Source organism: Malaya genurostris, chromosome 2 (assembly GCF_030247185.1).
Source record: "Malaya genurostris strain Urasoe2022 chromosome 2, Malgen_1.1, whole genome shotgun sequence".
Lineage (NCBI taxonomy): Eukaryota > Metazoa > Arthropoda > Insecta > Diptera > Culicidae > Malaya > Malaya genurostris.
In genome coordinates, this window is record NC_080571.1 from 67,185,493 (window position 1) to 67,207,499 (window position 22,007).

The 22,007-nt window shown below is 37.0% G+C and overlaps 1 protein-coding gene across 6 annotated transcripts in view; it reads left to right on the forward strand.

Annotated features, from left to right (window-relative positions):
- LOC131432613 (tyrosine-protein phosphatase 10D) overlaps positions 1 to 22,007 on the forward strand; it is a 94,328-nt gene that overhangs the window by 44,740 nt on the left and 27,581 nt on the right. For 4 of the 6 annotated variants that reach the window (XM_058598978.1, XM_058598981.1, XM_058598979.1 and 1 more), the window contains exons 2-4: positions 11,633 to 12,158; positions 12,585 to 12,629; positions 12,797 to 13,897. In XM_058598978.1, coding sequence (XP_058454961.1) covers positions 11,633 to 12,158; positions 12,585 to 12,629; positions 12,797 to 13,897 — 1,672 coding nt within the window. The remainder of the gene's footprint in view (positions 1 to 11,632; positions 12,159 to 12,584; positions 12,630 to 12,796; positions 13,898 to 22,007) is intronic. The other 2 variants (XM_058598980.1, XM_058598983.1) reach the window with 1 other exon arrangement.

Consider the following 22,007-nt stretch of genomic DNA (forward strand, 5'->3'; position numbering starts at 1 on the left):
TAGAAACGGCAATGGAAAACGACGTATTCTTGCATTCTTTATTTCGATAAGAATATTCCGAGAATGAACTGTCAAACTGTAGTATAGTATAATACAATACGGAACAATAAAATTAAAACTTGGTTTGGTCAATAACTAAGCTCGTATTGTTACTTTCAAATCATACGTAGACTTACGGGAACACTTATTAGCTTATTTTATTGAAAAAAAATATCGTAATCAATTTTTCAGGATCGATTTTTTGGTCCCTCAAAGAACAAATTAATTGAATTTCATGGATGTTCAAAAGTGTTGAAATTTTCCGCGAATGCTATTGTGGATTATTTTCATTGGAACAAATTTGTCTCTTTTCGCAATCTAGTTCTAAATAAAAAAGCTTCGCATTCTAATTTAAGTCTGGTACTAGATGGAAAAAATGCATGCTCTCTTAGCAAAGAATTTTTTTTAACAGAACAATTGTATGAAACGGGTTGAAGTCTGCCATTTGTGATACTCCGGAACGTTCCACTAGCACAAACGTGCTTCACCCCACGCATTTTTTTTACTCACCATACGGACACTCGACTCGTCGTCTAACGCGGCAGTCGATTGTTATGATTTCCGTCTTTTTTATTTACTACTCACCTAGGGTGGTTTCTACATGCGGACCGGTTCACAAATACTTTTGCGTAGCGTTGAGTGTGGACAGAGTTGTATAAATCAAGATTGTCAAGGATACGGTTCGTTTTGTTGCGAAAAAAAATACGGTAAATGACACATGCAATCACAAAACATACGGTAGACCGTGCGTGAGTAAGTGTTCACAATGGGTAGAGTAGAGTCTACCCAAGAACGAGTAGAGCATGTAGAGAGGTTTGTTGAGCTTGAAAGTGTGTGCCTCTTTCGTTTCATTATTTGATGCATTCATACATTCCAGGATACTGCCGTAACAGAATATCGCAATGTGACGATTCCACGATAAAGATGCCTTTATTAAAATAGAGTTCGGGAATGTCGAAGTAATCTGCTTAGTAAAGTACTTGAATAATTTCGAAGAATTTCGTATCTGAAACTGCAACTGAAAACTTTAAATACATACATATACATTTTCTTAATATGGTGGGTCTTCTTCAAACGCTTATGAGCTCTACTGTTGAAGACCGAGAGTAAAAATATTGAAGAATTGAAGATAATTGTGGTTCAATTTCCCTACAAAACAAGAGAGCAGTTCCAAAAATTAACAGCAGAAATGGTGAGAAAATCAAGATTTGGATTTTAACTTTGCCCACATCCTTAGTATGACAAACCGTTTGTTTTGCCCGAATGAAGAGATCAATTTGACTCAAGATTGATTTTTAAAAAAGACATGTATTTTTGTATACTTTAGCGCCCTTTCCAGCAACAGAATGACGCTCACAAAATAGCAACATACGGATATCAGTAAATGAAACTATCAAAATGGTAATTTGAAGGGAAGAAAAGTTTATTTTATTTCCCCACATTTGTTCAAGGTGCACATACCCATTTCCAAATTGCGTTTACATTTCGTCTTCGACTCATCAGTGCATAGCAGTTCATAGAAAAATTTAAAAAATTGTCACTCACTTTTCCCAAAGATGACATAAGACGAAAGGTCTTATAGTCCCATAGCTCACTCTTGAATTTTATCTTTATCCGACTTCCGATTCCGGAATTACAATGCAATATGTGCAAATCTATGAGAAAATGCGTACTAAGTTATCTCGGAAATTTCTTTACCGATTCTTACAAACTAAGATGCAATTAAAAGGTCTTGAAAGTCCTTGAGAAGTTGGTCCAGATCCGACTTTCGGTTCCGGTATTACAGCGCGTTAAGTGAAACATTTCAAAAGTTAAAGCAAAACGAGGTGAAAATTTTAATAAAACTTACTGGTAAATTCATCTAGTTGGCAGGCCTTGTAAAATCTACTTTGGGGCTACTAGTTCCCGGTTTCCGCTACCGAACGCACCGTAAATAGTGAAGAAAAGCTTCAAAAACGGAATTTACTTCGATTTCTCAGCAACGGTTAAACCGATTTTCACAAATCATGATTCAAATTAAAGCTCTATTAATTAAAGGGTAATGAGTATCAAAACATTCAAACTGTCACACAAAATTATGCAAAACTGGTACGCATCGGTACGTACTGGTACAGAAGAAGAAAACATCACCGCCTAGCACACAGCGTGCTTTGTTAAATTTTTTTATCACGTGCAAGTATGTCATAGTTAAATCGTTATTAACTTGACATAACTGTTTACAAATTGAAAAGGTTATGGTAATCTATATCCCATAAAAGATTTTGATTTTATTCAAGTTTGAAAACAATTTCGACAGAATCTTCTTGTGATTTTTTTTTAACAATTTTTATTCAGGCCAATTTGCGCATACAGAAGCTTTACGTGGCCGATTTACCCATGTTTTTGTTACACAATATTATTTTTTTATTGTTGGATCTCGTTGTCACCCTTCTTCTAGAGGGAGAGGAGCTTCCAGAATCTTCTTGTGATGTTTGTGAAAATAGAAGTAAAATGAGAAAGGCATCATTACACCACTAGGTGGATTAAAAAAGGTTTTTCCCCTTCAAATTACCAAAATCTATACGGCTAGCTAGCCGAAATCTGTTTCGTCCGAGGCGTCAGTTTAGCCATTACACTTCGGTGTTATAGCAAAAAGTGTTTTGCCAATAGCATTAACTTTACGTCTGCCTAGCGGTTTTTGTTGAGCCGCCAGGTCGCGCTAGCAGTTCAATATAAACTGCTACGCACTGATGAGTCAAAGACAAAACGTAAAATCAATTTGAACTATCAAAATGCTGTACGGAATTCATTTCTGGTATTTAGAAAGGCAAAATTGTTGAATTCTCTACGATATACAACACAGCATTTTTCTCGAACGCGAAGCAGTGCGGATTTCGCGTTGCGAAAAGTTCACAAAGCTTATCAAATTATTTTAGATTTGCACTAAATTGATGATTTTTATCTCCAAAGCAGCAATCTATCAAACATTTGTAGCCATTAGCTGATTTTGCGTAATGTTTCCCAACATTGTATTTTGCTCCAATGCAAACGACCAGCAGCAGAATGATTCAATTGATTTTGTTTGAAGCGCAACAGGCTCTGCGAACGTCCCGTAATTGATTCAATATTGAACTGAATTCTCGATACTGGAACTGAGATCTGGACCTGAACCAATCGGAATAATGAACTTGCTTGGCAGGCTAAAATGAACGAAATACGTGAAAGGCCTCATGAGTGTTCTTCTTTGATACTTGTTGATACTAAATATTTCAAAAAACTTTAACTTTGAATTATTTGAGATTCGGTCATACAACTGTAAAAGTTATCACAAATTGATGATCATATTTTCGATGGCATGTGACAAAAATTTTTTTGAAAAGGCGCTCCGTAGTAAAGTAAGTCATATTCAAGACAAAAAATTTCTAGCTATTGGAAGGAATACCGTTATGACGGTCTTTAGGGATTCAGCAATATTGAATGCTGTGAAAGTCCAATCTACAATTTCGGAAAACTTCAGTAATCCTGTTGGTTTCTCATATAGAAAGGCTATGCAATCACTGTGAAAATCGACTTTCGAACGGAGCCTCGGAGACCCATAGTGTTATATACCATTCGACTCAGCTCGACGAACTGAGCAAATGTCTGTGAGTATATGTCCGTGTGTGTGTGTGTGTATGTGTGTGTATGTAACAAAAATATGCACTCACTTTTCTCAGAGATGGCTGAACCGATTTTCACAAACAAAGATTCAAATAAAAGGTATTATAGTCCCATAGCTTGCTATTGAATTTCATTTGAATGTGACTTCCGGTTCCGGAGTTATATGGTAATATGTGAAAATTTGAGAAAAAGTTTACACTCAATTATCTCTGGAACAACTCAACCGATTTTTGCAAACTAAGATTCAAATGAAAGGTCTTATAATATCCTAAAAATTTGTGGAACATTTTATCAGGATCCGACTTCTGGTTTCGGAACTAAAGCGTGATAAGTGGGAAATTACCAATTTTATAAGTATTTTTTCACGAACGATGGTTAAAAACAGGTAAAAATCCCTTAAAACTGCCTGATAAATTCTTCTAGTTTTCAGAGTTTGTTAGTTTGTGGGCATGAAAACTTAATTCGGCACTACTGGTCCCCTTTTTTCCTGTTCCGAGAGCACCGAAAGTGGAGAAGAAAAACTCCTTTAACTAAATTCACTTCGATTTCTCTGCGATGCTTGAACCGATTTTGACAAATCTTGATTTGAATTAAAGTTCATACTGTTTTTAAACCTATTGTGAAATTTCATCCGGATCCGACTTCCGGTTCCGCAGTTGCAGGGCGATGAGTGTCAAAGTTTTCAAATCGCCATATAGAGTGACAATATGTACAACACCGAAAGAAGAAGAAAACACAAAACGAACAAGGCGTGCTTTGTTCTATTTCGTACACGTTGTGTAGTGATGTCAATAGTAATAAAATAATAATAATAGGAATAATACAAATAATACAAATAATAATAATAATAATAATAATAATAATAATAATAATAAAAATAATAATAATATAAATAATAATAATAATAATAATAATAATAATAATAATAATAATAATAATAATAATAATAATAATAATAATAATAATAATAATAATAATAATAATAATAATAATAATAATAATAATAATAAAAATAATAATAATCCTATTACATGTTTTATGCTGTTTAGCTTGACTTACATATGCAGAAGTAACAAAAACGCAGGTTCGTTTCGTTTGTTAGATTTCGTTTAATTGGTTTAATCGAAATAGAGTATGAGATAGTAAGTATAGGTTTAACTACGTTCAAAACTGTTCCAATTTGTAGGTCATATTTGTTGGTAGTAAACGAACCAACTTTGGCTATTCCGTTTATCTGAATCCGGTCCGGAATTGGAAATAGTGATCAAAAACTGCAAAAAGGATCTCACTTACTTTTCTTGGAGATAGCCAAATCGATTTTCACAAACTTATAGGTTCAAAAGAAAAGTCTTACAGATTCATATAGAATTCTTTAATTTGTTGTGGATACTACTTTCGGTTCCGGAACTACAGGGTAAAAAGATTTTATAGAGTTTGTTAGATTAGGTTCGAACAAACTTTCCTATTTCTATTCAATAAACAGTTGTTTTTGCGAATTTCACGATTATATTTATGATGTAATAAGTAATATGAGAAAAGCATCATTACACCACTAGGTGGATTAAAATAGGTTTTTGTACTAGTTCCAGAATTTGTTTGTGAATTTGCTAAGCCAGGAGGTACAGTATTTGGGTTTGAATTGGACATTTTTGGAAATTTCAGGTTCCTTGAAGACTAGGGTAACAGAGGTATTTTGGCCACTTCATATATTTTGGCCCACCTAACAAATTTCATGGATTTAATCGATGTTAAGTAACCCATATTGCATCAATTTGAAGCTAATCACATTAAATTACCTATTGCGGAAGGGTTTTCCAAAGATATTACAACATTTTGTGAATATTTTTACAAAGTGGGCCTAAATAAAATTGATCCTAAAGTGGGCCAAAATATTTCTGTTACCCTACATTTACACCTAAAAAATCGAAGGTTCAATATTTTGGCAGCACTGCATTTTATTGACAGTTGTAGTCACAGCACAGGTCAAATGTTTTCCAAAGTTGGTTCCGTGTGTAGGAGAGACCAGAGCGAAAATGGCTACTCGTAACACTAAAATTCTCATCTCAGTTGAGCCTCAGTAGTCGGTGAGTGCGAAAGTATCGATTTTTTCGATGAAAGTAAAATTTTCTACGTAACATAACGACCATTTCTAGGCTATGCTTTTTTACTAGAGATCGATTTCTTAAAGATATTTCACTAATTACCACTGTTGCGTATTTTATACTTGAGTAGACTCCTGCGGTAAAATTATGCACACAGTCCGCTCCCCTTAGTATAAATAAGCTCGGTATTTGAAAACCAGTGATGCCACATTTGTTGATTTATTCTAAATTTACAGATTTCTAATAGAAACTGCAGATATTTATTTACTCGCAAATTCACATATTTTCAAATGTTAAATGGACATTTTTTAAATTTCGTGTTCTTGACTTTCATTTTTGCTAGTTGAAAATGATTCTTTCCACTACCATTGAAGAAACTTAATTGCATAATCTGCTTGAAACTTTAACGTGACATCTCATCCAACATGTGGCTTTTGTACTAACATTAGCGTGCGAGAAAACAGTTTCTAAATTTCAAGCGCCAGAGTCTAAGAATTCGCAGCATGTAATATTTAGATCCAACGAAAAATTCCAGATTGTTGAGCACGACGGGCTTGGAAATTCCCATTCGAGACAAAACAAAAAAAGGGGAAAATCCAAAATATGCGCAGTGGGCGACTGCACGGAAAACCCTTCGATCATAAAAATACGATATCGTGGTTCTTGATTTTTGCGATAGTTGATTCAATATTTTTATTCTACCAACATAGTCATTTATTTACATATATTCAAGATGTTGTAAAATTGTTGTTTAGAATTGTTTCAACAACAACGCTGGTTGTTTTAACTGAAATATTTGTTGAAATTGAAAGGTATGTATTCTAGAAAACTGATGGTATTTTTTGTTAACTGACACTTTTGAATTTGATCAGTATCTAACGTAGAAAACAGATCGGAAAAAATGACACGCGAATGCAACTACGCAATGAAAACCGCGAAAATGTTACCGCAGAGACAAAAGAACAATTCAGCAACTGACGGCAAAGCAGAAAGTGAAAATAGACTTGTAATGAGGTGTGTGTTGTTTTCTGTTGGATGGGTCTCCATAGAGATAGGACTATAATTTAATGCTGTGGTGGCCGAGTAAAGCGAAGCATGCTTGATTCTTGTAGTCACGACAAGACTATGAATCTTTGTAAATTTTCGTTGTTTCAATCATCGTTTCAGTTAATTAAAAAACAAAAATGTCAGTTTAGGAAAACCAACAATCGGTAAGTTGTACCAAATTTTGACCAATCGAAATCACGAAAACAATCAGTATTCTGGTTGAATTGAAATCGCGGGTGGTTCGATGTAAACAAAGTGCCATGGACACATTGGTTTTCGGTACCCAATACCGACGGAAGTAATATGGTCGTAAATTCTTGTGTGTTCATTCAACTCATGTGTGAATCAATATCAGTCGTAACTGGTGAACCAGCAAAGGTTTGTGACTAATTGTGACATGGAGGAGGAAGAGAAGGGTCTAGCGGGACGAAATTTGTGAATGACGCCTAAGATGATTAATGAAAATAGTAGCTAAATTTTAATGTGTATATGCGGTACTCAACGGAACTCATTCTAATTTTTAAATAAAAGTCGTTTTTACAATAGAACTAAAATTACGAAAGTGAAAGTTTTCAATTATTGAGTCAAAATCTTACATAATTTCTGCATAGATTACTTCGAATAGAAAACAGAAATCTGATGAGTAGTTGCAATGAATCGAAAGATGATTCAGTGTGATTGTACATTATGCCCATATGAGAAAGGAAAAACTGGGTCAAAATGCTTGTAATGATATAACAAATAAGTTATGTATTTTATGACAGATTCCAACCCAAACTGAAAATGCCGCTTGATTGCAGCTACTAACTATCTCTCGTTGCCTTTGTCTCTACAATAGTGCATTTTCCTCAACAGTTCGGGTTCTCTAGCATGGAAGGTTCATTAATATTTGATGTTTCGCCACTGTAATATGCCCATTTCATTAGCTCACATGCTTTGGGTTTGTTCGTTGTTGTAATTGACGAACGAATCTGTTACAGTATTGAATGGGAATCCATTCAATTGCGAAAGAAGATAAAATAATACCGAAAAAACTATCTTATACAATAAATCCGCCCAATCAACTCACTGATAGACACGCGATAGGTAATCCACATGACCGGGTTGTCATGCATTGACGCCAGCCAGACCCACACCCATTTACCCCTGAGCATTTAACTTGTACGTACATGTTTGGGTAAACCCACAATGCTGCATTTTCCGCCGCCGAAGCAAAAGAAACAACAACACATTGATTAGTAATTTTCTGTTTTGTTTCGCCACCTCCAATAAATCCGATGCACTTGCGAAAGAAAGATTGAAATAAAAGAGAATGAACAACAGAAGAAAAAAACAAAACCATCTGTAGCTCACTTTCACTCGCAAATAACGTTGCATCAATTTTCCGTTTTACTACACAACGGACGCAGCAGAGATCGACGTTATGCCAATGATAGCCCTGATACCCTGATAGTCTAATATTTTACTTTCATTTTAGAAGCAATCATGGTCGAAAATTCCAATCCGGTCAATGAGTGTTTGCAGCTAGTTGGGTGGTAGGAAGGAACAAAACAACCGCTTCCAACTTTCATCTGTTGGAAAGCTCAAGCTCCCACATTTTGTTCATGATAGCACTAGTGATAGTATTTAACAATTATCAAACGAGAAGAAAAAATGTAGATATTTTCAATATCAACAAAACTACCAATCCTTCAAAAGCTATCGAAAAAACGGCCTGTTGTTGATTACATTTCAAAACTGACAAAATAAATATAAAAATGCTATCATTAAACCGTTATCCATGTTTAAGAAGACACATTGATTTTCGATAATTTAAATTCACATTACAGGTAGTGCTGTCTATTAAATTTCATCCGAAACCGAGTTCCGATTCCGGAGTTACAGTTGATTAGTGTGATCAGTTTGATTTATTGTTACCATTGGAACACAAGAAATTGAAACATTACAATTAGGATGAGTTGTGCATCATTTGTTTTTTCGAACTTGATCAGTGACCTATAACTTTCAAACGAGCATAAAATTGCCTAAATTGGTTCAGGCATCTCTGACACAATTGAGCGAAGAGAAAAATGCGTACTCACACAAACAGTCTCCTATCTCATCAAGCTGAGTGTAGCCTCGATAACAAGTCGTTTTTTCAGTAATTCTTGTTAATGCGTTTTTTATGCGGGGGATTTGTATCGCATAAACTCAGAAATACGTGTAATAGACAAATATTAAAAAAAAATCATGATTTTTGAGATTCTCATAATACAAAACACATAGCTTCGCAAATGTATACGAAAAAATATAATTTTCTTAAATTGCATGAAATTTAAAAAAAATCTTGAAAATCGATTTTTTTATAAGCATAAAAATAGGTATAAAGTTTGCTCAAACTTAGAACAAACTTTTTCGAGACCCGGAGGGCCGAGTATCATAAACCAATCGATTCAGCTCGACGGACTGAGCAAGTGTCTGTGGCTGTACCGATTTTGATCAAACTAATGGCAAATGAAAGGTTTTTCTGGAACTATGTACGCTACTGTTTTTGGTTTCAGATCTGCTGTTTGCTGACCTTGAAAACTAAATATGCTTTCAATTAGATAACTTGTCGTAATACCAATCAAACAAACCATAGATTGCAAGGTTTTGAACGAGTCACAATGAAATGACGCTTGGAATCAAAATTAGACACAATTTTCTATACCATAGTTTCTGAGTGATTAAAAGATTGAATGCAGTACTCCTCAGCGTAGTATGTTGGTTCGATTTTTTTCAGCACGGTTCTTTTTTGGTAACATGATTGTTCGATTGTTATGTGTTAAAGCTTCTATTGAAAATTCTGCATTATCTTCGAATTCAAAGTGATAACCCATACAAACTAACATAACCTTTTCAATTTGAGAACAATTATGAAAAAATCAAGAAAATTTTTTCCGTTTCTGCAGCTTCACTTCAAGTGACGGTTTACAATTTTAAACACATAACACTTTCTAGTTCCGGAACCGGGAGTCGGATTGAAATAAAATTCAATAGCAGCCTCCCCTTATTATCGAAATGACGGACTAAGTAATAAATACTTACTCGATCGCTCGATTTTTAAGTGCTATAATTTTCGCCTAAGTTGGGTGCTCGATCAATTCGAGTGACAGTGACATTATAAATGTCATTGAGTTTTCACTCATTTTATGAATGTGTTAGTGTAAAAGTTAGGCGACTTACGCCATTTTATTACACTCCAGCTAGCGGAATGGATCCCACAATCAGTGAGAAATTTTCATTCGAAATTCCATATGAAAATTATAATGAATTCCGATTAAATTCCAACTCCAATTTCACCTACAAGCGGTTGATACAGAAATCTGTCGGAATTGAGTGAGAAGATTCGGACTGAATTGTCAATCCGTTTTCTTCTTATTCTTCCCGTTTCGTACTGATTTTCAGTTTATTTTAAAATAAAAACATTACTACCTAATTAAAGTTTTTCGGATATACAGAACTAGTAAATAACCAGTTCTTCTTAGAAATCCAGCATAAACTATTAAAGTTCGCTGGAAATCAACAAAAAGGCCTACCTTAGTCAGCATCATCCATTCCTCTAGTTGGATTCTAGTGAAATGGCGTAAGTCGCCTGACTTTTACACTAACACATTCACAAAATGAGCGAATATTCAATGACATTTATAACGTCACTGTCATTTGGGTTGATCGAGAAATAAGAATAAGAAGAAAGTCTATCGTTCAACTAAATAAATTTAAATCTGCCAGTTTGAAAAAAATGAAAAGGAGAACTTTGGGGTCTGGTTTTTATATATAGAAAGAATGTGAAAAATTTGAAAAAAAAATCGGTGAAGTAGTTTTAGTATTTGAAAAAAATCGGTGCAATAGTAGGTCTAACACTTTCGCTAAATCACATTTTATCTTTGTATTTTGTCATAAAACATTTCAAGAATGTTTTGTCAAATTTTCAAGTCAATCGAAGCAGAACACTTGGGTCTGTACGCCGAGCTCTAGCTTCTTCGCAATATGAGATAGGCAAAGGTAAAGGCCCATATTTTCCAGAGATTGGTTCCGATATACTTGAAAATTTAACAGAATATTCTTGAAATGTTTTACTATAAGAAAATAAAAAAAAAGATTTTTCAAAAGTGTTAGACCCTACCCGCCTCTAAAGGGGCCTGTGAGAGAATGAAGTGAGTTTTGAAGTTTTTGACCACTATTTTCGGTACTTCCGAAGCCAAGTACTGTGAACCAAGTATTTGAACAGCTTTGAACATTTTAAACACACTTCACTCTGTAAACCCGAAACCGAAAGTCGGATCTGGATAAAATTCTCTAGCAACCTATAGAACTATAAGACCTTTCGTTTGAGCCTAAGTTTGTGTAAATCGATTTAGTCAATTCTGAGGAAATTAAACTCCGATTTGGAGTTTTTGATCACTATTTCCGATACTTCCGCAGTCGGTAATTAGAAATCGATATAGCCAAAGTCGGCTCATTCAACAAGTAACTGACATAACCTACAAATTAATGAACATGGATGTAAGAGGCGCGGCATTATATCACAAATTTCTTTTCTAAATCCGAGATTTTTTCAAATTTTCGAACCATCATCACGTCTTTCCATCACCCCGTCAAATTACCTCAGTTGTCTGTAACGAGAACAGCTAAATTTTCAGTATTAAATATTTAATTTATCATTAAATTTCCTATTATTTTTCAGATTTAATATTCTATCAACATCATGGAATCAAACTTCTTATGAACGACTTTTTTTCAAAACGAAACCCTAACAAAGAAACTTTTTCTCATCTTTGTTTCAGATTTGTCGAAGTGCCGACCTTGTGATAGAAATTCCCGGAAATCTCGGTCTCGATGATTCATACTACCGTCTCGATTACTACCCCCCGGTGGGTAATCCAGCACCGAACGCCACAATTGCGTCGCGCGACGTTGGCGACGAGATCCAGTTTTCGAACGGACAGCCCGGTACGAGGTACAACTTCTGGCTGTACTACACCAACTCGACCCATCATGATTGGCTCACGTGGACAGTGTCAATTACGACTGCCCCGGATCCACCCTCGAATCTGTCTGTCGCAGTACGCTCGGGAAAAAGTGCTATCATCAGCTGGAGTCCACCGTCACAGGGAAACTATTCGGCGTTCAAGCTGAAAATCCTGGGGCTGTCCGATAATTTTGCCACCAATCAAACCGTCGCCGTCGAGGACAATCAGTTCCAGCATGTGTTGAGAGATTTGACACCGGGTGCCACCTACCAGGTGCAGGCGTACACGGTTTTCGATGGCAAAGAATCGGTCGCTTACACTAGTCGAAACTTCACTACAAGTAAGTTTTTTCTTCCACAGTTATTTGTTTATTGAGATAATATTGAACAACTAACCCAGTTTCGCCGTGGTGAAGGATTAACTGGCTTTAGCTTTAACCTAGTGTTTATGATCGAATCGTAGAGTCATTGAAATATGCGCGTGGGATGGAGACTGAACCAACGCAAGGAGAGCTGCACAACAATCCTCTTGAAGAGCCAGCACCCGGCGAGCGGATGTTTCAATTGAATAGCATAAGCACAAATTTGTTTGTATCATACAAACTCGTACCACATCATAATTTCAACGGACAATGGCTAACAAATTTACTCAGTCACATTTTCTGTTTCTTTCTTTCTCTCTTCCTAACTCGTAACGGGTAACTGTATTACTCACGCTAACACTAACCAATAATATTTAATACAATGCGGGGACCACTTTCACGTAGAACGCTATCGTCATAAAGACCTGTTGGAAATAAAAATCCTGCGAGGTAATGCTAGTAGCTTTTAAATCCGCATGCTTGTAATTAGAGCCCCCATCACATAGGTTCAGCCTGAGCTGTGCTACGTGTGTGTACAATTGAACATACTAAAATGTCGAGAAATATTCTATCACATCACTTGTTCTAATATATGTATTTTGTTTTTCTTCTATTAGAACCAAACACTCCCGGGAAATTCATCGTATGGTTCCGCAATGAAACCACGTTACTTGTCCTGTGGCAACCACCATATCCGGCAGGAATTTATACCCATTACAAAGTATCTATCGAGCCACCGGATGCTTTGGGTAGTGTTTTGTACGTACAGAAAGAAGGTGAACCACCAGGCCCAGCTCAGGCAGCATTCAAAGGGCTGGTCCCAGGTCGAGCATACAACATCTCCGTGCAGACGATGTCCGAAGATGAAATTTCACTACCGACGACTGCACAGTACAGAACGGTTCCACTGCGACCGATGAATGTAACGTTCGACAAAAAAGCAGTAACCGAGAACTCATTTAAGGTGCTCTGGGAAGCTCCAAAAGGTATCAGCGAATTCGACAAGTATCAAGTATCCATATCGGCCACCCGACGTCAGCAGGCAGTCATACGTAACGATAACGAAAACATGGCGTCGCTGGAGTTCAAAGACAATCTAGATCCCGGCAAGACTTATCAAGTTATTGTTAAGACAGTCTCAGGTAAGGTAACCTCCTGGCCTGCCACCGGAGAGGTTACACTGAAACCATTGCCAGTCAAGAATCTCTACACCTTCACTGACAGTAAAACGGGCATCATTACTATATCATGGGCTCCAGATGATGCCAGTACTCAAGACGAGTACAAGATCAGTTACCATGAGCTGGAAACGAACAACGGAGATGCTAGCACAATGAATACCGACAAAACCACCTTCGCGTTAGAATCATTGCTACCAGGAAGAAATTACTCTATCACTGTGCAGGCCATTTCGAAGAAGATGGAATCCAATGAAACGGTCATATTTGTCGTAACGAGACCATCGTCGCCGATCATTGAGGACTTGAAGTCGATCCGCGAAGGACTCAACATAAGCTGGAAGAGTGACGTCAACTCACGGCAGGAGAAATACGAGGTCACTTACACCCGCAACGATACCAACGATGGCAAAATAGTACTTACCACCGAATCTAGGCTAGTGTTTACAAATTTATACCCGGGAGCCGGCTACGAAGTGAAGGTATTTGCCGTAAGCCACGGACTGAGAAGCGAGCCCCATTCATATTTCCAAGCGGTCTGTGAGTATGAGTTTCTGTAAATTTTAATAATTTAAATATTAATTTTGATCTCGGCGAAAAAAGATACCAAAAAGGAACGGCGAATCGAAATTTTACTGAAATTTCGGCAAAAATAGGTTTTTTTCAAATTAATCGGATCATTATTTTCGATTTCTCGGCAATTCAAAATGTTATACTGATATTCGATTACATTACCGTGTTTACCAGTTATTAGTCGTTTTACCGTAATCAGCAAACTAATTTGCCGAAATCTCGGTAAACAGCTTTTAAACAACTTCTCATATTAAACATATTCTCATTAAATGTTTGGCGATTATTCGTGACAAGAAATATCCCAGAAAATCCCAGAACACCTGGGATAAAGATCCTCGTAACGCCAATCTACTGCATGAAATTATACATTGTATTCCGGTATGATATATTTCCTAGAATATTTAATTTTTGTATAGAGCCATTGCTTTCATTGCAGCCTGAATCTGATTTTCTGCGGAAAATCAAAATGAAAATGACAAGGAAAGTGCATCCATTCTACTGTATAAAAGCTTAGATTCTTATTCATCTGATATATTGTTCTTTTTTTACATTTCTGAGCCTACAACCGCCAAATTGATAATAACGAATTTTAACTGAAATGTTTATTTTATATTTAAAATTTCATTTCAATTAATTGCCTAAAATCTCGGCAATAACTTGCATGCACCGATAATTTCGGCCATTCCTTTCCAAAAGAAACGAAGGTCTCGATGATTTATAGTCTTCCCGAAACGGAAAATCTCGATAAATGCAAACTACCTCTCAGATGAAAAGTAGAATCTCCGTTGTTTTAAATTTTCGGTTGTTCATATCTCAGCAAGTGTGTTGTCTCTTTAAATGGTGAATTATATCAAGTATTATAAGATTGTTTGAACCCGAATCTGACAGGTTCGTGTTTAGACGATTTATTTCTTCGAGTACGGATAAAGATTTTTATTTTTTAACATGCTCGTATTTAAGAATTTGCATATTGAAGAATCCAGCGTGTTTATAACAAGTTTTTTAATAATGCTTCCGATAATTAAGCTTGCTTTAGGTTTTGATCATTCAGTAAAAACCATTCAAGCGAAGAGGTTGTGTTTCGATTGTACTGGCTCGTGAGTTAACGGCTGCTACCGAGACAATTCTAAGCTTCAGGTAGTTAAACTGCCCATAGCAAACGCAATATTCGGGGCGTTTCCCGACTGGAAAGCTAGCAACGAAGGCCATCCCGTTCATACGCACAGAGGTGTAGAGACACAGAGGTGCGAGAGCATAGAAGTGACGAGTCACAGAGGTGCCATCGCATAAAGGTGCGAAGACGAAGGGGTGCAAAGGCACAGAGGTGCTAAAGCAACCCAGTGCTGATCTACCAGGTACCAGAATTTGTACGCTGCGTAGGATCAAAAGAGACGGCATATATCGCGAGGTGCTACACTGCAAGCATCGCATTTGATCGCCACCAAGAGCAAAAGCACTGTACCTGGGGTCAGGTACAGCAAGTGCAGTGGTGTTCACAACGACGGCAGAGCAACTGAGATAGCAGTAAACGACAGAAGACTGCCAATTGGAAACAGCAAAAGACTGCCAATTGGAAATCGTTGGAAGAGCTTCACGTCGTTCTTCACGATAAAGGAACAGAGACATCAGCTACAAGGTAGATTTAATTTAATTTATTTTTTATTTCTTATATCTGAAATTTTACTAAACATAAGTTTTTATTTTGGTATTATTAATTTACAAAAAAAATTTAATGTAATGGATGATCTCATGGAAGATCATCCGAATCCGATTCCGGATACTAGTAAAAGTTTAAATACTCCGAGGGCTAAACATTATCCACAGGGTACCACTGGGCCATGGATAGTCTATCTTCGAAAAAAAGAAAAGATTTTAAACTTGATGCAAATTACAAAGGATTTGACATCACATTTCTCTGAAGTTAAAGAAATCTGTAAGGTTAATAGAGATAAAATTCGAGTTGTAGTTAACGACTTGAAACAGGCAAACGATATTGTAACCTGTAAATTATTTGCTATTGAATATCGAGTTTACATTCCATCGAAGGAGGTAGAAATTGACGGTGTTGTGACTGAAGCAAGTCTGACAGCAGATGATTTACTTAAAAATGGAGTTGGCCGTTTTAAAAACTCCATGCTTGAGGGAGTTAAGATACTCGAGTGCAAACAATTGTACTCAGCATCTATTGTCGATGGAAAAAAGTCTTATCGTCCCTCAGATTCGTTTCGCGTAACATTTGCCGGATCTGCATTGCCTAGCCATGTCTATATCGATAAAATTCGTCTTCCTGTTCGGCTTTTCGTACCGCATGTTATGAATTGCACGAACTGTAAAAAATTCGGACATACAGCTACTTACTGTAGTAATAAGTCCAAATGTATCAAATGTCAAGGGCCTCATAAGGATAATCTTTGCGATAAAGATGTTGAAAAATGTGTTTATTGTGGGGAAAGCCCTCATGATGATCTTTCAGTGTGCGCTGCATTTAAGCTGCGTAAAGACAAAATGAAGCTTTCTTTAAAAGCACGGTCTAAGCGCACATATGCAGAAATGCTCAAAACGGTCATACATGTCTCCCCTTTGGAAACCGAAAACGGTTTTTCAAATCTTGCGGAGCCAGAGGAATCTGACTCTGACGGAAATAGTGAAGATACCTCGTTTGTCACTCCTCAAGGGTCTGTTAAGAGGAGATTAACAAACCACAAAATACCAAAAAAGACACCTAAAATTATACCTTCAAAAAAAGATCCCCGTGTTAAAGCTAAAAAGCCAAATTTAAAACCAAAAACTGTGCCTCCTGGTTTGTCAAATTCACAAACCAATCCAGGAACTAGCTCAAGAAAAGACAATAATCCAGTGGGCTCCATTTCACATTCACCAACAGGATTACTGAAATTTTCGGAAATTGTAGAATGGATTTTCGCTGCATTCAATATTTCTGAACCTCTAAAGACCATCATAACAGCATTCCTTCCAATAGCTAGAACTTTTTTGAAACAGTTATCAGCTCAATGGCCAGCTCTTACAGGTTTTGTATCATTTGATGGATAATTTATCATCCGCCGCAAATGATTCAATCACTGTCCTGCAGTGGAATTGTCGAAGCATCATGCCAAAACTTGATTCATTTAAAGTTTTGTTGCATAGTCAAAAATGTGATGTATTTGCTTTGTGCGAAACATGGCTTACATCAAACATAGCCTTAAATTTTAATGACTTTAACATTATACGTCTCGACAGAGACTCCCCGTATGGTGGAGTGCTTTTAGGAATTAAGAAATGTTATTCCTTTTATAGATTAAACATTCCTTCGACTTCTAGTATAGAAGTTGTTGCTTGTCAAATAAACATTAAAGGAAAGGACATTTGCATTGCTTCGGTATATATTCCTCCAAGAGCTCAAGTTGGACAACGACAGCTTAATGAAATTGTCGAAGCCCTTCCTGCTCCACGTTTGATTTTAGGAGATTTCAATTCGCACGGAATGATGTGGGGTTCCGTTTACAATGATAGCAGATCATCTCTAATATATAATATTTGCGACAATTTTAGCATGACGGTACTAAATATGGGTAGCATGACACGGATCCCAAGACCTCCTGCACGTCCAAGTGCATTAGATTTATCTCTTTGTTCGACTTCAATTCGACTAGATTGCACCTGGAAAGTATTTCCTGATTTACATGGTAGCGATCATTTACCAATCATCATCTCAATTAGCAGTAACAAAGGCATTGCTAATTCAGTTAATATTCCATATGATTTGACAAAAAATATTGACTGGATTAAATACCAAAGTAATATTTCAAGTGTCTTAACTTCAATGGAAGAGCTTCCCCCACTTGAAGAATATGACTTCCTCGTTTGTTCGATTCTGGAGGCCGCAGAACAAGCCCAAACCAAACGATTTCTTGGTCCATCGTCTAACAGAAGACCTCCAAATCCTTGGTGGGACAAAGAGTGCTCAGATGCTAAACACGCGAAACAAAATGCTTTCAAGACGTTTTTAAAACGAGGAGGAGGAACTCCTCAGAATTTTGAAAAATTCTTGGTTTTAGAAACCAAGTACAAGAACATACTTCGGGTTAAGAAATGCAGCTATTGGAGACATTTTGTGGAAGGTTTGTCAAGAGAAACCTCAATGAGCACTCTTTGGAATACGGCCAGACGAATGAGGAATCGTAACGTAGGAAATGAGAGTGAGGAGTACTCGAATCGATGGATATTTGATTTTGCGAGGAAAGTTTGTCCAGATTCCGTTCCTACGCATAGCATTGTTAGGGAGTCTTCTTCAAATGATGATTCCATTGATAGCCCCTTTTCAATGATGGAATTTTCCATAGCACTCATGTCTTGTAACAATAACGCTCCTGGATTGGACAGAATTAAATTCAACTTGGTGAAGAATCTGCCCGACCTCGCAAAAAGACGTTTGTTGGAATTGTTCAACAAGTTTCTTGAGCAAAATATTGTTCCACCTGACTGGAGACAAGTGAAAGTTATCGCCATTCAAAAGCCGGGGAAACCAGCTTCCAATCACAACTCATATAGACCCATTGCGATGTTGTCCTGCATCAGAAAATTGTTCGAAAAAATTATTCTACGACGTCTCGACACTTGGGTCGAGACGAACGGTTTGTTGTCAGATACTCAGTTTGGCTTCCGTAGAAATAAAGGGACGAATGATTGCCTTGCATTACTTTCGTCTGACATCCAAATTGCCTTCGCTCAAAAGCAACAAATGGCATCTGTATTTTTAGACATTAAAGGAGCATTTGATTCAGTTTCCATTGATGTTCTTTCAGACAAGCTCCACCAACATGGACTCCCAGCGGTTATAAATAATTATTTGCACAACCTTTTGTCAGAGAAACGCATGCATTTTTCACATGGCGATTTGGCAACAATCAGAATTAGCTACATGGGTCTCCCGCAAGGCTCATGCCTCAGTCCGCTCCTCTATAATTTTTACGTGAATGACATTGACAGCTGTCTAGTAACCCCATGTACACTAAGACAATTGGCAGATGATGGCGTGGTTTCAGTTACTGGATCCAAAGCTATTGATCTGCAAAAACCATTGCAAGATACCTTAGATAAATTGTCCGTTTGGGCTGTTCATCTTGGTATCGAATTCTCTGCGGAGAAAACAGAGCTGGTCGTCTTTTCAAAAAAGCATGATCCCGCGCAACTTCAGCTTCATATGATGGGAAGAATAATCGAACAGGTTTTGACTTTCAAATACCTCGGGGTGTGGTTTGATTCCAAATGCACGTGGGGAGGACACATTAGGTATCTGATAACGAAATGCCAACAAAGAGTAAATTTTCTTCGAACAATAACAGGGTCTTGGTGGGGTGCTCATCCGCAAGATCTAATAAAATTGTATCAGACAACGATACTTTCAGTGATGGAATATGGATGCGTTTGTTTTCGTTCCGCTGCAAATTCTCATATTATCAAACTTGAGCGAATTCAGTACCGTTGTTTGCGAATTGCTTTAGGCTGCATGCATTCGACACATACAATGAGTCTTGAAGTTCTGGCGGGAGTTCTTCCATTAAAAGATCGATTTTGGGAGCTTTCATCACGCCTGCTAATAAGATGTGATGTGCTGAATCCCATGGTAATTAATAATTTCGAACGACTAGTCGAGCTTCGATCTCAAACAAAATTCATGACAGTATATTTTAACCATATGTCACAGGAAATCAACCCTTCAAGATATATTCCTATCCGTGTCAGCCTCCTAAATGTACCTGACTCAACTTTATTTTTCGACACATCCATGCAGCGCGAAGTGCGTGGAATCCCGGACCACCTACGCTCTATGGAAATCCCAAAAATATTTTCAAGTAAGTTCAGGCATATTAACTCTGAGAAAATGTTTTACACGGACGGATCGCGAATGGAAGAAGCGACAGGGTTTGGTATGTTCAACAATAATGTTTCGGCCTCATTCAAGCTTCAAGAACCTGCATCTGTTTATATAGCAGAGTTAGCAGCAGTTCATTATAGCTTGAATGTAATCGTCACATTATCTCCAAACCATTATTTCCTCTTCACAGATAGTCTGAGTGCAATTGAAGCCATTCGCTCAAACGCTGCTGGCAAAAATGAACCGTTTTTCTTGGGTAAAATAAAACAGTGTCTGAACGACATATTGAATAATAATTATCTAATCACAATAGTTTGGGTTCCGGCTCATTGCTCCATTCCAGGCAATGAAAGAGCCGATATTTTAGCCAAACGTGGTGCTATTGAGGGTGAAATTTATGAGAGACCGATTGCTTTCAACGAATTCTATAGCGCGTCTCGCCAAAGAACACTTGCCAGCTGGCAAGCTTCTTGGGATAAAGATGATCTGGGTCGGTGGATGCACTCAATTATTCCTAAAATATCGACAAAGGCATGGTTCAGGGGACTGGATGTGAGTAGAGATTTCATTCGTGTGATGTCCAGACTCATGTCCAATCACTACACGTTAGATGCACATCTCCTTCGAATTGGACTTTCCGAGACTAATCATTGTGCTTGCGGCGAAGGTTACCGCGATATTGACCATGTTGTTTGGACATGCGTGGAGTTTCGTGATGTCAGATCTCAACTAATAAATTCCTTGCGTACCCAAGGTAGACTATCCAATGTCCCAGTTCGCGACATTCTTGCTTGTCGTGACCTTCCATACATGAAACTTCTTTATCATTTCATTAAATCCATTGGAGTTCCAATTTAAATTTTATTTTATGTTAAACTGTTTTCTCTTCCATGAGTTCAACCAATAGCCAACTATAGGATATTGAATATAAGTGGTGAACTGATACAAACAATCCTGAAATAGTTATAAGATCATGTACAAAATAAATGTATTTTATTTAATGTAATTTAAAATAGCAACTCGCTTGATAAAAACAGTGTTTAGATTAACTAATGAGTACCAACATACTAATATGATATTCGAAATGTATTAGGTTTAAACTACTATGTATTGTGGATGCCACGGCGAAGAAAAACTTATGTATATTGCCTATGAAATAAACGTATTTATGAAAAAAAAAAAAAAATTAAGCTTGCTTTTTGAAAATTTTTAGGCAAATTTTTCAATTTATGTGAGTTTGAATGACTGCAGATGGCGTTAACCTTGCGAATATGAGTAAAAAAACCTTCTTAATCCACCTAGTGGTGTGATAATGCCTTTCTCTTCTTTCATAACAGTGTCATGAAAATATATTTCATACTGTTATTATATAATTTAGGATACTAATTTGACATCAATTGATTCAGATTGAATCGAGTAATTCACGAAAGCATGCTTTAGTGTTTATGTCACACAGTCAGCATCATTTTTCCAAACTAGTGCTTCACATTTGCGTTGCCTATTTGTATGAGAAAGGTGATGCCAGGCCCGTGCGCAGGAATCATCCATGGGGGGGGTTTCAAGGGGAGAGGGGGGTGTCCAAAAGGCGAAAAGGCGGCTCATCCACTATATTGATAATGTAAAACGAATTCTGACAGGCTCGTGTGCAGAAATCATTGAAGCGGGGGGGGGGGGGGGGTGGGGGTGATCAAGTTATTTGCACTTTAACACGTTGACTACGAGATAACTCGTATATTCCGTTCTTTGCTAGGACGCCGACTACGAGTTATCTCGTACTGTGTTTACTTTCCATTGTCGCGTAGCTACGCTTAAACTCGTAGCATATCAGTGCTAATATGGATAGATGGCTTCTGGGAAGAGAACAAAAAATCAATGTTCTATGCTTTTTGATGATTACTATGTAATATAATTATAGTCTTTAATAATATAAAATGATTAAATACAATTGGTTTTTTAGACCGGAATTCTGAAAATGGTCGTGGCAGTCAACGTGTTAATATAATAAGTACTCCATTGTTCATGAAACTTAATTTAAAAAAAATTCTTCATGGGGGGGGTTAAAACCCCCAAAACCGCCCCCTGCGCACGGGCCTGGGTGATGCTAATCTAAAAAAAACCCTTCTTAATCCACTTAGTGGAATTTTCATATATCTTGAAAAATCACCAAAATCATACATGAAATTTTCGAAATCGAAAAAA